Source organism: Mandrillus leucophaeus, unplaced genomic scaffold (assembly GCF_000951045.1).
Source record: "Mandrillus leucophaeus isolate KB7577 unplaced genomic scaffold, Mleu.le_1.0 Scaffold686, whole genome shotgun sequence".
Taxonomy (NCBI): domain Eukaryota; kingdom Metazoa; phylum Chordata; class Mammalia; order Primates; family Cercopithecidae; genus Mandrillus; species Mandrillus leucophaeus.
In genome coordinates, this window is record NW_012107430.1 from 1653228 (window position 1) to 1669445 (window position 16218).

At 40.1% G+C, this 16218-nt stretch overlaps 1 protein-coding gene across 2 annotated transcripts in view; it reads right to left on the reverse strand.

Annotated features, from left to right (window-relative positions):
- Positions 1-10036: 10036 nt before the first annotated feature.
- SSPN (sarcospan) overlaps positions 10037-16218 on the reverse strand; it is a 37565-nt gene continuing 31383 nt past the window's right edge. For both annotated transcript variants that reach the window (XM_012002414.1, XM_012002413.1), the window contains exon 3: positions 10037-12642. In XM_012002414.1, the coding sequence (XP_011857804.1) occupies positions 12277-12642 (366 nt within the window). In that variant the 3' untranslated portion in view covers positions 10037-12276. The remainder of the gene's footprint in view (positions 12643-16218) is intronic.

Consider the following 16218-nt stretch of genomic DNA (forward strand, 5'->3'; position numbering starts at 1 on the left):
GCTGGGATTACAGGCGTGAGCCACCGTGCCCGGCCCATACCCCTCTTTTGACCTCATAGATCCACTACTTTTGGAGCAATGACTGTGGCTGGGAGTGTCTGTTCATGGTCTGATCAGATCCCATGACATTTCTCCCAAAGGCGAGAAGACATCTCTCCCCCAGCAAGATTATTTGGTCCTGTCTATATTTCATGTCTATTTTTAATTCACCAGGATGCTGCAAATCTAAATCTCATCTATCTTAGCCCTTAAGGGTACCTAAGATGTCAATTTATAGAACTCTACATTTAGGTTTGAACAGAGTAGCCTTGCATTTTAAGCCCACTTCTGACACCAGCACATGGAGCCTGGGGCAGGCAAGGTGGCCTGGTAAGAATAGCTTTGGAAAAGGCCTCTGAAGGTGTTGTTTCTTAGATTCCAGGGCTGACCTTGACTGTCTGGACATGAATCTATAAAATTTGAGGAAACTAGTTTGCTCTGCACCTTCTTTACTGTCACACAAAGGTCCCTACCAGGGCTTTGCCAAAGTCCAGCTCTTATATGGAACCTGAGTTACTACTGGCGCTGGGCAGGGCTCAGGGACAGAGCTAATGGAGGGGCAGGAAGAACATAACTTGGCCAGCTGGGTTGAAGAAAGGAGCCATATATATCTGTGCAAACACTTAATTCATAAAACCTACCAGAGTCTGAAAAACAAAAGTGGTGGGATTTTCCTTCCCAATGTACACTGCTCGTTACCCTAAGCTTTTGTTAAATTTTTACTCCCTGAAAGGTTGTATAAGGTATTTATTATAATCTGAAGTTACCTGTAGTTATGGAAGTAGGGGAGTGGCCATTGGGATGACTCTGGGCTCTGAAAGTCTTATTCTGTCCCTGGCATCATTCTCCCAGGTCGGTGAGCCTCAGGATTCCTAGATGCCAGGACTTGGAAGCCTGACCCAGTTTGCCCATGGAGTAGAGATTATGGCTTGGGAACAAACACAAGAAAATCTTCTTTGTTGCCCTTTCTAATGTTTGCAGAGGGCAGAGGGATTGCTGTTTTGTATTTAGGCTCCAGCGGATACAAACTGTTGTCTTATGTTTCTGCAAAGTGTTTTGCTACAGGAATTTTAGGTGCTACTGTTATTTTCCTGATTTCCTGATGTTCCTATGAATTTCTATTTGTTGACAGTTTCTCACCATCACCATTATCATCACTACCATCATCAAACACTTGCATAGCATTGTTCTAATCTATTATATAAAATAATAATCATTCATTCTTCACAAGTCCCTATTTATTATCCTTCAGATGAGGAAACTGAGGCAAGGAGGCATAAACAGATTAGTTGGCTTGTCCACGGGCGTACTGGAATTCAAACTCAGGCAGACTTGTTCCAGAACTTTTCTCTTAGTGACTATAATATGTGGCCTCTCAGATATATATAAATACTAATTCAAGGGCTCTTTAAAATATTTTGTGGGATTTCCCAAGTCTAGTTAAAGACCATGGTTTGCATGTTATTTTCATGTACTTAGAATATGTAGACTATTCTTAAGGAGTTTTTCGCTTTAAGTTTTATTGTTATTGTGATCTTGAAGTGATAATGTATTGATATTTCAATTCTACTCCTTGCTTCAGTCCTTAAACTTCTCCATTTTTTATCTTGTCTCTAAAATTCCCTAAACTAGAAGTAATTTTTAGAGCCAGAAGAGGCCAGGGGACAAATAAGAAGGGAAAATGACTCTATTAGAACTCTCTATTGGCTTGGTAAATTCCCATAATTTCCAGTTGGAAAATTCTTTTTCCTTATAATTTTTGGGTAGTATTTGAATGAAGACACTCTAGAAAGAGAGTGTTATACTATTTTATTAATAATCTTCGGAGAAGATTTACTTAATATACTGCATAAATAGGGATTATACAAAGATCTCTTGGTAATTTCTTCCATCTCTTACAGATTCATAGTTAGGAATTTTATCCTAATGTCTATTCTAAATTCTTCCTAGTCAGTTAGTGTTGAAAAAGAAAATGGATTTGTAATAACACTTCCATGAGCATTTTGAGCACTGCCTTTTGAGTTCTTGTCCTTGCAGTATAGGTAGCCCCACCCAGTTTGGATGCAGATTGTATTCACATAAAGCAGAAGCAATTTCATTTTCTTATCTGAGGTAGACTTGAACTTCACCTTGTCTCCTGGGGATAATAAATCAAAAGGAGTTGATTTTTTTTTCACATTAAAGTTAGTGGAGTTTTCAAATTATGTGTTCTAAAATTTTACCCTGTAAAGTAGGCAAGTAGCTCCTTCAAGAAGCTTGGGCCCGAAGACTGAAGAGGTGTCTTCAATGATCCTTGAGGAAATCTCTCTTAAAGCCAGAATGAAAAACCCTTTCTACTGTCAGCATTTTGAAATGCGATGAGCTGAAGATGATGAGACCTGAACCACATGTATACACAAAACTGAGTATAGCACAATTTCTGGAACTCTCAGTTTGGCAACGGCCGTCCAAAGATCCATGCAGTGAACCTGATGGACTGGCTTTAAGGGAGGTGGGAGGGACAGCCACAGCATGGGTTGGCAGCCTCTCACCTCTCCTTCTGCGTGCTGCCCAGGGATACTCCACAAGTCAGCTGGAGATGCCTGTACCTCACCAAGTTCAGGAATCCCTTCTGAAAGCTTGTCGAGGACTCACATGTCACTGAACAGGGAAAGAAATGTGCCTCCACCTGAAACGAGTCACGTAGCTGGTCCCAGATGAGGAAATGTCTGCTGCAGAAAGAAAGAAGCAAAGGACTTGCAGGATCCTTGAAAGACCATGAGGTCCATGGGGAGGAGAGAGCAGGCTGGAGCAGGCTGTCCCCTCTCTTTCTCCTGCTCCTCTCCCCAGGGCTGCTCTGGCAGCAGAAACAGATGGAAATATCACCTAATGCAGAGTGTTTTATTCTTCCTGGTCTACACCACTGCCTTAAACAGTGAGAGCTCTTTGGCAACATCATGCAGAGGTTCTTTTCATTTTTAATTAAATCCTAAGAGATATTTTTTTTCCCTAAAGGTGCCAGCTTAAAATAATTACTAGAATTCCCAACAGGGCTAATCAAAGACTTATAGAAAATAAAAATGAAGGAGAACGCCCTACCCAATGGGTTTCTGTCATTTTGCTCAGAAGGCTCTTGCAGTCTGGGGCAGCGATCACAGTTCTTGGCATTACGGGCTATTAATAAGAGCCTTGAAATAAATCCCTGTCCAGTGAGATAAGGGAAACTTATTTCACTGCCTGGGTATCTCTCCTCTGATGGCCAGACACCTTCCATTTTCATCAGCTGTTTATCAAAATCAGATTAGTAAAAGAATAATCAGATCAGAATTGTTTATGCCTGTCTCAATCTTGAATTACAAATGACTTTCATGTGCTGCTTGGGCAAAGTACCGTGACCTATAGATGAACTAGCCTTTGTATTTCCTGCACCTTGTACTGAACTTATAATTTCCCAAAGACCACAAGTCATTAAGTCTCATTGTTGATTATTGATCTAAGTAAGATAGGTGAGGCTAGCTCCACGGGGGCTGTGGATATGTGGGCAATAGATTCTCTTTGTGATAAGTCATAAGTCACTAATGGGTTATTTTGAGCTCTCCCAAGTGGAAGACAATGGAGCCTTTAGTAGGTTGTGGAGTTACGTAAGACATCTCTTTCCAAACAAAGAGGAGGCAGGACACCCAGCCAAAGGGTTGAGCACAGGAGGCTGTGTGGTCTGGTGGTTCCAGGGAGAGACGTGGGGCCAGGGCTTCCTGGGTTCAGCTACCAGCCGAGACTCTGAGTCAGGGGGGAGCAGAGCCAAGTCTCTTGGCTTGAGGCAGATAGACTGTAAAACCAGGAGAGAGAAAACCGCAGGTCTGTGCTCAAGGACTCTAGGGGAAAAACACATTCTGGAAATTTAAAAAAAAAAAAGAGAGAGAGAGAGAGAGATCACCCTGTTAAGTTACAATTTGGGACTTTTTCAACAAAAAATGAGCATCTTTCCTGCTGATTGGCTGACATGTCCTCCTCTGGGCAGCACTGTGAAGCCCAGCCAGTGTCTGAGGGTGTTCTGTGTAGAATGAATAGAGAAGCCCAGGGGTCTGAGCAAAGTCAGTCAACCTTGATGAGTTGTCACAAGGAATGCTTACGGAGCCGGGCCCTGGGAGCAAAGAGGTTCTGCATGAATTCTTCCCTTTCACTCATCCTGTCTTCCACAATAAAATGTCCTCTGAAATCATGGGAGGAAAAATCCTTTCCTGCCGGCTTCTTCTGGATACCTCCCTTCCACCAGTCTGAGCACAGAGTTGTTCAGATGTAACCAGCAACCTGTTTAGCCACAGATCCACACAGGTTTCCAAGCCACAGCCAGGGCTGGGGCTGATGGTCGATGTTCTCCAAGTCCCACGGGCTCTGAAAGTCTGATAATTCTGGTCAGACAGAGTGGGTGGCCACCTACATGATGAGTTTGAAGGATGACTGGGTGGGTCTCCACTCCTTGGCAGGGTGCCGCGCTTCTCTGGATCTGAAAGTTTTTCTGATTGTTAGAAATAGCCTGTTAAAATGAAAACCATATTTATGAAGAAATCTCTGTATTCAGCATTAGCACTTGAGTCAATAATATCTTAATAGAGTCCCATAGAAATGGGACAGGAAATGAAGGAGGGGCAGATTTTGCTGTGGAATAAGGTTGGGGGAGGACGTTTCTTATCTGGAGGAGCAGAGGGAGCCTAGGAGGGGACAGAGAAATGAATCAGGTAGAGGGAGCCTTTCTAATCGTTTCTCCCGGAGTGTCTGGAACAATGTTAAAATCTGGTTATGGGTGGGTGTGAGTTGTACCAGGAGCATTGCTTTTACTCTAATTCAAGCCAGGCCAAATGGAATCCAGGTTTTCACTTGTGGGCACCTTGTCCAGCCACCAAGTACACTCATGATGTCGCTCCTCCCTGCATTTGCCTGAGTGCACGTTCTCTGCCATTGGTTAAATAGCCATGCTCAATGTCCCAAGTCCTAAGCTTCCCCATATTAAAATGAAGCAGCGATCTCTTCTTTTGAAATTTTGTAACCATCCTTTTGTCACTTTGCTGCAATCTAGGGAAAAATTAATAAAAAAGTAAGTCTACTCTTGCCGGCAAAGGTATCTGAGGAAGGAACGTTATCTATTTTGTAAGAATACCTGAGTGAAAGAATGAAGACTAATCCACTGAGGTTAGTGACAGCTTTAATCGCATAATTTTCAGATTCTGCTTCCTCTGCTTATGATAATTCACTAGTGCTGGCGCACCACTTTCAGGCCCTCCCAGGGTAACCAGTGCTCTCACAAACATGTGTCTAGGAAAACCTAGAGAGACCACTTGGGGGTGGATTTCACAAGATTACTCTCATCTTCTCTGGTCACAGTGCCACTGTCCCCTGTGGTCCTTGAGAGTCCTCCTCCTGCTCTCTACAATCACACCTGGCCAAGCGAGGATAACACATGAGAATTTCTGGGGGGAAAGGTCTCGGTAGGAAGTCAGACAAAGAAAACAAGGCACCCTGCCTAGAAAGAGGTGCCGTTCAAAGTCTCCAGATTTGGGGTCTCTAAAGCGCCCACTGACCTCTTCTTGTTCAGTTGCCTTATTGGGTGTCGTCTAAGTGTCCTTCACAATTCCTGGCAGCAAGGTGGGTCTCGGTCCCATTTGGGGCCCTGCCCTCCTCTCCAGCAGGCTTTCCTGTGGGAGAGGAAGGACCAGCCCACGTCCCACAAAAGTGACTCCAGGCTTCCTCATCCCTCAGTCAGAGAGTCTTGTTAAACAGAAGACTTCACGTCTCAGATAAAATCGGTGTTTTAGTATTACTGTTGTAGTATGTTTTAATAATATGTTATACTATATTCATGTGGACATGAATATATCTCCCCCATCCCTTTGATTAAAGGACCTGTCCAATGATACCCTCAAACAACAACAAAAAAACTTCCTTTAAGTACCCATGCTGTGGAAGGGATCAATAAACATATATAAATAAATGTTTGCTGGATATAATGAGTTGTGGTCTCTGAGCTGGCATCCCCATATATTGGTTTTATTTTCACTTACAATCTGAATTTTAAAAAATATAATATCTAATATTAGTCTTATACTTTACAAAGGCTAACTTATAAAATATATGAGTGTGCTAAGTGAAAAATAAAATAACATATCATGACCTATTAAGACAGATAGGCTCCATCAAGGGAAAAAGTCAATTAATGGCTGTTTAACTTCAATAACTAAATCTGCCACAAATTTGAAGGTTCGTGTTAATGTTTTCATATCCAGTTTGCAGAATGAAGCTCAATTTGGCATTTTCTGATTGTGCTCAAAGTAAACCTTGTATGATTCTTAAATCAGAATCAGTGGCCCGCAGGGTCAAGCATACCAAAGGTGCTTGATGGTTGTTTTTAAAATAAATGAGGAATTGTACATTATAACCTAATATATGGTGGACGGATAGTGTACAAAAGATTGGTTTCTAAAAGTTGGGGTACAATATGCTTCTATTATATTAAGTTAGAAGTTATACGAAACACAGGAGAAATATCTCCAGTTCTACTTCTTTCTGGGAGAAGAACTGAGAGAAGACAGTCACATTCAATTTGGGACATTCAAGGCACATCCAAATATGTAAAACAACAAAGGGATCCAACCAGTACATAATTTTGTGTGCTGTATGTCTATCTTCAAAAGTTGGTGCTATCTTATTTTAAAAGCAGGATTTCTGTTTGAGGCCCATTTCATGTTTCTGGTTTACAAAAAGGAAGTCACGGACAGCAAAGCAGAGCTCCTTTTCTACTTTGGTGTGAGGACAGGAGCCTGCAGCAATGAGGAGACCAGTCCCAGGCTATGTGGAACTGGGCTAAGGTAGGAAGAAACCAAATGTGTATTAAGCACCATCTAGAAGCCAGTTGCTTTGGTAAGTGCTGCTTCATTTAACCTTCCCCATGATGTTGTGAGGTAGTTATATTTTTCTCCACTTTACGCATGAGGAAACTACAGATGGAATGCTTTGTCCAAAGTCACACAGCAGTAAGTGGCAGCCAGACTTGCAACTCAAGGCCCCACCACCTTAACACGAATGATAGAAAGTCCGGATCATTGAGAAGTGTCTGTTCATATCCTTTGTCCACTTTTTGATGGGGTTGTTTCTTTCTTGTAAATTATATGTTTAAGTTCCTTGTAGATTCTGGATATTAGCCCTTTGTCAGACGGATAGATTGAAAAATTTTCTCCCATTCTGTAGGTTGCCCGTTCACTGTACTGATAGTTTCTTTTGCTGTGCAGATGCTTTTTAGTCTAATTAGATCCCATTTGTCAATTTATACGGCCAAAAAACATGAAAAAAAGCTCATCATGCAAATCAAAACAACAATGAGAAACCATCTTACACCAGTTAGAATGGTGATCATTAAAAAGTCAGGAAACAACAGGTGCTGGAGAGGATGTGGAGAAATAGGAACGTGTTTACACTGTTGGTGGGAGTGTAAATTACTTCACCATTGTGGAAGGCAGTGTGTCAATTCCCCAAGGATCTAGAACCAGAAATATCATTTCACCCAGCAATCCCATTACTGGGTATATACCCAAAGGATTATAAATCATTCTACTATAAAGACATGTGCACACGTATGTTTATTGCAGCACTATTCACAATAGCAAAGACTTGGAACCAACCCAAATGCCCATCAATGACAGACTAGATAAAGCGAATGTGGCACATATACACCATGGAATACTATGCAGCCATTAAAAAGGATGAGTTCATGTCCTTTGCAGGGACATGGATGTAGCTGGAAACCATCATTCTCAGCAAACTAACACAGGAACAGAAAACCAAACACTGCATGTTCTCGCTCATAAGTGGGAGTTGAACAATGAGAACACACGGACACAGGGAGGGGAACACACACCAGGGCCTGTTGGGGAGTGGGAGGCTAGGGGAGGGATAGCATTAGGAGAAACACCTAATGTAGATGACGGGTTGATGGGTGCAGCAAACCACCATAGCATGTGTATACCTATATAACAAACCTGAACATTCTGCACATGTACCCCAGAACTTAAAGTATAATTTAAAAAAAAAAAAAGAAAGAAAAGAAAAAGAAAAGAAAGTCCAGAAAAGAGAGTGTGTCCTGGGCTTGTGTGTCCTGGGCTTTACTAAGAACATAAAAAGAACCACTGTATTTTACAGTAGAATCAACTATTTAAATTGCCTCGGAGTTGGTAAGAGGGAGTCCTTGGGTTCTGATCTGAAATGGAAAAGGCTGTCTGTTTTCTTTATAATGAAATAGAGAATATGACTGAGTACATGTGCATCCCATTCTCCAGGACAAACTTTAGTTGCTATTGGTAGATATAAAGTAAGAATCAGCATTCCAGGTACGTTTTACAAGACTTTTTCCAGCCAGACTCTCTTTGCCTTGGGAGCAATTACAACCTTGACTTCTAGGATGGATACAGAGTGGCAAAACAGAGACAGTCACTGGAACAAAGGAGTCACAATATAATATTAGTTTTTGTCTTTTCAAAAACAGATTTTTGAAATAAACACTAATGAGAGATTTTATGTGGACCAGTTCATTTGTAACATAAGTTACTTTAAAGCACATCCAAACAGTGTTTTCAGAGATTATGAAAATTTTATTAATAAAGAAAATCAACATTACACATATCCCCTTTAAAAACAACCACCTCAAACATGTAGAAATGCTTTATTTCGTATTTGCTATTCGATCAATGTCAGAAAAATGAAACCACAACACCAAAGTACAGACCAGTATTTCTGAAGGGGATAATAATCATTTGAGATAATAAACTACTAGAAAATCAGAAGAAATGATTCAAGGTATTCATTTCAAAGGCTAAACCACTAATTCTCCATCCAAACAAATGTTTCCACTGTGAGTCAATACATTTGCCATCAGTTCTTTTTAATGCTATCCTGAATACACAATGTACACCTAAAAACATGATAGAGTGCTCTGAGAATAGTAAGAACTGATAGCCAACATGATTTACAGAAATTTACGGCTATGTAGCAATGGTTCAGAGACAATCTCTAGAAAATATGGAGGTACTCTTCATGATAGGAAGGATTGGTTTTGCAGGGCAGCTTTGAAGTTCATTTCTGATTATCTTTAAATAACCACTCTACCCTTGTTCCTTGATCTCACCCTTTGCTAAAATTTTATAAATATATTCCAGACACACTGCATGCAAAAAGGGAAGTACAAGAATATTAAGATTCTCATGCCCTGGACATGAATAGAAAACATGTATATAATGTGTTCTCACTGTCAGAACAACCCATTGAAGTGTAAAGCTGGAAACCCCACAGTAGAGAGATATACACTTTTAATCCAAAGGAAAAAAAAAAAAAGTGAGGCCTGTTACTTGACTACAGTTTCCAGGGCTCTGGTGTAGCTATATTTTAGGCATAGCTCCAAGGAGCAGCCTACACAAATTTGGATGGAGCGAGGGAGGCACAGATGGTGGTCACGTGAAGGCACAGACCGATCGAGTGGGCTCGGCTACAAAGTCTGTACATTTAGGCTGCTGTATTCCTCCTATTTCAAGTACTGCCAAGTCCCAGCTCTTTCCCGTCTTTCCAAAGTCTTGATTCATTTAATTCTCCTGAAGGAGGTGGAAGAGGAGGAGGGTTGCGCAAATCTTACTCTTTCATGGTTTAGAGGAGACAGTCACCATCTTGGCGCCTTGTCAGATTTTAAATGTAACATTTTGCTAAGTGTAAAGCTGTGTATCTGTTCCTTTTCTGTTGCCATTATTGTAACTTCAATATTTGCAAAACACAACATCAAAATACTTCAAATCTAGCCCAAAGCAGTTATTCAGGCAACACAATTCTTACACTTATCAATATACAGCGAGCTCATAGCAAAGAAATCTTTTCTTTCTTTCTTTTCTGCTTAGTTCTTTCTATTCACTTATGACTTTTTTTTCTCTTTGGGACATAAGAATGATTTAATCATACCACAGTAATATCCCCATTTTATATATATATAGTATACATATACTATTATATGGTTATACTATTATAGCGCTTATTACAATGTCAGCTCTTACAGGTTGCATTATTTAGAAAAAGGAAGCACAGAAGCTAAAATGATTCTACCATTTGAAATACCCTGTGAATCACTGGTAAAGCCTAGAGCACCTTAAGGATATACAGAGTCTTAATTTTTAAATATAAAAACTTGCAGTGTTCACTATAAAATGTTGTTCCTAAAGAAATTCAGGATGCGCTTTCCGTGGTGCCTAATTCACGGTTACTAGCATTAAAGTGCTACTTTCTTACTCTTCAAAGATTCTCAGTTATTTTCTTCTTTGTGTAGGAAACTCTATCAAAAATCAAAACGGATTCAGTTACTGGCTTTTTTTTTTTTTTAAACAGGACACAAGGTATTTTACAGGTCCTCATCATTCTTCTTGGTATTCTGTTGGTGTAACTTTTGTGTGTGATCAGTTCTGCTCCGGAGACTTGTCCACTAAGCTCTCCAATGTGTCTTTTTGGCTGGAGCTAATGTGTAGGAAGGCCATTTTTAAAGCAAATCAAAACATTCAAAGGTTTAACATCTGTTAATCGGGTGTTTTATCTAGAGGACATAAAAGATATTTACAATCCTCTAGCTTACTGACTTAACGCTTTCCTTTATACTGGATATTTATATTGTGTAGAAATGGACATCGTTATCACAATCCATGGAATTATTCCACTTTCTTCTAAAACAAACAAGAAAATGTTTTCCTTTTAGGTTAGAATTTCTTGATTAGTAAAGTATATCAATAGCAATGCAGAGAGGCGAATTGAACTCAATTATTATCTTAATTTCTGCTTTCAACAAAGCATACTGATAAAGAAAGTTCTTGATACTATTTACGTTTCATGAATTTCCATTTTTAGGTCTTTCCTTAAAATATGGATAGTTCAGAATTTAAAAATAACAATAGTCACAGAGGGAAGTCTCCCCACCTTGGGGCATTTGTAATTTAAACCACAGTCACTTAACAACAAAACAACTAAAACTACCCTCCAATTCAAGGCCATATTGCTCAAATAAGAACTTCAGAATATTATTTTGATTTTGTAGGTTGACTAAGCATACGAATTAATAATAGGATTATGTATCAAATACAGTTTCATGAATGGAACACAGCATTACCCAATCTTCCTCAGACATAGGTTGGTTGCCAAGAGAGATACTTTTCAACATATCACAAATGTGCTATTTGTATAAACACTTCCCATTACGAATGCTCTTGTTTTTGTTTAAATGAGTGTTTTTAACCCGAGCTATTAATCACATTTTTTTTTTTCCTTGTGGTGCTTGGCTTTCAGAAGAGAGAATCTTCAGCCCTCTGCTCTTGTGAGAGTAATTTCTCTTAACACCGACAGTGTAGCGTAAGTACAGCCAGAGCTCATTAAATAGACTTCTGAGCATAATTATAATTAACAATTAGCTAGAAATTAGTTTTAATGATTTGTTTTAGATGATAGAATAGAAGCATAATGTAATTATTTTTAAACCTTCTACATCATTAAGAATACAACTACCACCACCTTTCAATTATTGAGAGGCAATCATCTAAAGCATTTAGCAAGTGATCTACTTACAGAGCCAAGCTAAGGGAGCTGAAGAGAAGGGCCGCCGCCCCAACCCAGGTGTTTATAATTATCTAGCCTTTTGCAAAGCCTCTTCTGTTTCTATTCTGCTCTTTAAGCTATTTCATGCCTTGAAGACGTCTCTACCAGGGAAAATAAAGAGACTCAGCTCTTCCCCCACCTCCTGCCTGTCTCCAAGACAGTGTGGCGCTGATGACTAGAGGTGGGAAGGACCAGAGGAAGATGCCACAAAATTTAGCAACTGGGCCTGAAATTCACCATTCACACCATCAAACTGGACTAACAGGAAAGAAGATTATGTAAGTAATGGATAAAATGAGTAATATGAATTAACGCCAGACTGTAAAGATAGAGCTATGCCATTCTTTCCTTGTTCAGTGTTCTGTTAACTTTTAATATTCCAAAATCAGTTTGGATTTTGCTTTCTCTTGAAGAATGTTAAAGAAAAATACAATAGAAACCTGAAGAAATGCTATTTTATAAAAATATAAAAATATTCATTTAGAAGAGTGACTATTATTTGTTGTCAATGTTTTTTCCTTTCTTTGTTTAAAAATTTGTTTTTGTTTAACCTTGGCTACTCCATGTGCTATTTTTCTCTCGCAGCTTTGAGCAAGAATGTCAGATCTTTTGCTGGGGACCCTCGGAAGCCGTGAGGGAGCGCATCCTGACACCCACATAGAAGACCTGGTACCTATGTTTCCACATCACAAAGCAGGCCAACAAGCACACAAGGCCGCAGACCAAATTAAGAATCATCTGGATGAGTAAGAACAGTTTGAAAGTGCCAGTGACGCTGGTACAGTCCGTCACATCCCGGTAAACAAAGGTCCTGCTGAGCGGCTCCGAGGAGGGCAGTTTGCACTGGCAAGAGTCGAGTGTGGTCTCACAGGTAAACTGTGTGAGCTGCGAATAGTGGTGGGCAGCAAAGGCCACGGCCAGCACACAGACTGTCAGGCCCAGGGCACTCAGCAGAAAGTATAACAGCTGCAAGAAAGCAGAAGAAAGCCTTTCTGGTTACAAAGAACATTGGATGATGATTTGCAAAGCTAATTCATCAAAACTATTCTTTTTCTTCTCTCCCAGAAATTTGCTGATGGAAAGGCTGTCTCTTCTTAGAAACACAGCACCTAAGACACGGAAATAGTTCCATGTTTATTTATTAGCAGGTAGTTCTTAAACCCTGATCACATTTTCACTTGCCATCCAGATGTTGGGCCCTTTTCAAGAGTTATGACAACCATATTAGCTGTATTGTGGGATGTTTTTGTCTAGATATTGCCACAGTTTAGATGAATCCCAAACAAGCTAGCCATCCCTGGATGACATGTTGTGCTTATTTTGAACTCAGGAACTTCTGATATTAAGGCTGAAACAAGACTAGGAAGTAAAGAACAGGCTTCTGTAATACAAACACTGTGTGGGCCAAAATTAGCAATGATGGGTCAACTAATAGAATAGGTTCATTTTTTAAAAGACTATATTCAATGTAGTGATTGCCAAACTGTATCCATAAACATGAGAATCCCCAGCAAGAGGTTGCTGGGAGAAAACAAATTATGGCTCCAGAAGTCAAGTAACTTGATGTCAGCTTCACTGCCTGTGAAACGTACCCCAAGCCCAACAATGACCATGTGATTCCTGAGCATGAAAATCCACTTCTAAATGGTTCCGCAGTCACCAAGGTTTTGAACTCTGTTGGCCTCCAGGTTAACTTTTGGATTGAAAAAGGCTGGTTAAAGTTCTCACTCTGCTGCTAAAGGGCTGTGAGAACTCTGAATAATTTAGAGGTTTAGCTTGCACCTGAAACATTCTGAGCAAAACTTGTGGGTGTTCACTGACATGGCCACAATAAAATCTATGGAACAAGAAATATTTTTGTGATTGAACTCACCTGCTAGAAATGTTGCTCTTAATGGTCCACCTGCTGAGATTCTAGGTAAGGCTCAGAGTCCCCAGTTTTTGAGACTAGCATACATAGTTCTTAGTGCAAGAATTATATTACCACAGTCAAAATTTGCTCTCCACAGAGAACAATTCTGGTGAATGGCCTCTTCACAAAGTAATATTAGTTCCAGCCATTTCCAGGTTCAGATGAAAGTAGCTCTGAAAGGATGATGCCCTTCCCCCACCTTCCCTTATATATAATTCAAAATTAAAACATACATGTGACACTGTAAAATATGTGTACAAAAGTCCTCCAAATGAGTGTTTTCCACACAGTGATGATTTCAAGTGTTTTCAAGTCTTAAATTTGGAATTCTGTATTTACATTTTTACTTCTTCTCTTTCTTGAGTGGTATGTGTGCATGTATGTGTGAGTGTGGGTGCACATACTGGTTGCTGGTGCCCTAAGCTTATGTCTGGTTTGCCTGTAAGGGAATCCATCAGGGATTACATACAGCTTGACTGTATACCTAAGGTCACTGGAAGAGAGTAGAATTAGTTAAAGCCATTTATTTTCTTAATACTTCTTAATTAGTATCATGGATTCTTTAGATCTTTTCATCAAAGAGATCTTAAACACACATTCTTTTTCCTTTTCAAATCATTTAAAGGATTGTCAGATGTAACCTAAGTATCTTCATCTGTGAAACAGTTTATAGAAACATCTTATATCTCAGGGACATAACAAGGATTATACTTAATATTAGTGTTCCTTGGAGGAAGAGAACCAGATAAATACAAAGTGGCACCATCATAAAACTTTTTTTTTTTTTAAGAGATGGAGTCTTGCTATGTTGCCCAGGCTGGTCTCAAACTCCAAGTCTCAAGTGATCCTCCCACCTCAGCCTCCCAAAGTATTGAGATTAGAGCTGTGAACCACTTCGTCTGGACCTCAATATTTTCAGTGACTATACTTTATGCAAAAATTGGAATTTTTAGCCTAAAAATATGGATTTATTTTGTAGGACCAATGGAGCAGAATATTTGAACAATTCTGGGTTCTGAAATATTCAGGCTTGATTACTGACTTCAAACTCTTGGTGCCAAGAGCCAAATTAAACTGTCTTGACCACGCTCTGTGTGTGTGTGTGTGTGTGTGTGTGTGTGTGTGTGTATGTGTGTACCCATTGTAGCTGTGTTCCCAGTACAGCCAGCAGAGAACTGGGAACAGTTTGCTCTGGGAACAATGGTATATCTATGACTTTACTAGCAGGGAAGGCCCAGGTTAAAGTGATCATTTCCCACCTAGTAGTCATCTGCTTAGTAGAATGGCCCCAAATGGAGTTTTCTCTACTTGTTTTATCGCCATCAGTGGATGGAAGTGGGGGGTAGGGTTCTTGTGATAACCTTCCTACCTCTAACATACATACATCCTTAGATAGCAATTTCTTCTCCTCCTTCTTCTTCTTCTTCTTCTTCTTCTTCTTCTTCTTCTTCTTCTTCTTCTTCTTCTTCTTCTTCTTCTTCTTCTTCCTCTTCCTCTTCCTCTTCTTCTTCTTTGAGACAGAGTACAGTGGCTTGATTTCAGCTCACTGCAACTTCTGCCTCCTGGGTTCAAGCAATTCTCGTGCCTCAGCCTCCTGAGTAACTGGGACTACAGGTGCGTGCCACCGCACCCAACTAATTTTTGTATTTTTTTGGTAGAGACAGGGTTTCACCATATTGCCCAGGCTGGTCTCGAACTCCTGACCTCAAGTGATCCTCCTGACTCAGCCGCCCAAAGTGCTGAGATTACAGGCGTGAGCCACTGCATCCAGCTCCTTAGATAGCAACTTTCTGTAACATTTGTTGGGGCAATATCTTGAAGCAATGACAATAATCCCTCATTCTCAATCTGCAAATAATTCAAATAGTTGAAAAATATTTTATTCATGATAGTCACAAAAATCCATTTGCTGAAAATGGGAATTTTGTCTATTTTAAAAGATGACTTTTTGGCTTAGAGATTAAAAGATGTGCCCAAGACCATTTAACATGTGTGCAGCAGTACTGGCTGATGATTAACAGCCTGAACCAGGGAGTCAGGTTGCCTGGGTCGGTATCCTGGTTCTCCCCTCACTAGCCATGGTCCTTGGGCAAATTCATCAATCCCTGTGCACCTGTATTTCTTCATCTGTAAACCTGGCATGATCATAATAGCGCCTACTTCACAGGATAATTACAAGGATCAAAAGAGTTGATGTCTGTAAAGAGCTTAGAACAGCGTCTGGTATACAGGAGCACTATTTAAGTATTTGTGAAATAATAAGCAAATTAGTAGGGATGGAAAGAGCTGCCAGTTCTCAGGACTGAGGATATTAATTCGACTGCCTTTGTCTCATTTTGTCATGTGGGAGTAACAACGCATTCTTGGCTTGTAGGAAGGATGTAAACATTTACACAAACACAGTGGTTGCTCAATTTTAATTGAACCGTTTATGCTAGAACCCAAGGAGAACACAAAGAAAAACCATGCCCCTTAGCTTCCCTGAGTATGAATAAATTTACATCGTGCATATCTATCTCACACATAATGACTCGGCTTCTCCCAGTCGGGAAAGCATCAGGCCAAGTAAACTAGAAGCCACGGAATCAAGTTTCTTATCCATTTTAAGACATAAATACATACTCGATCCC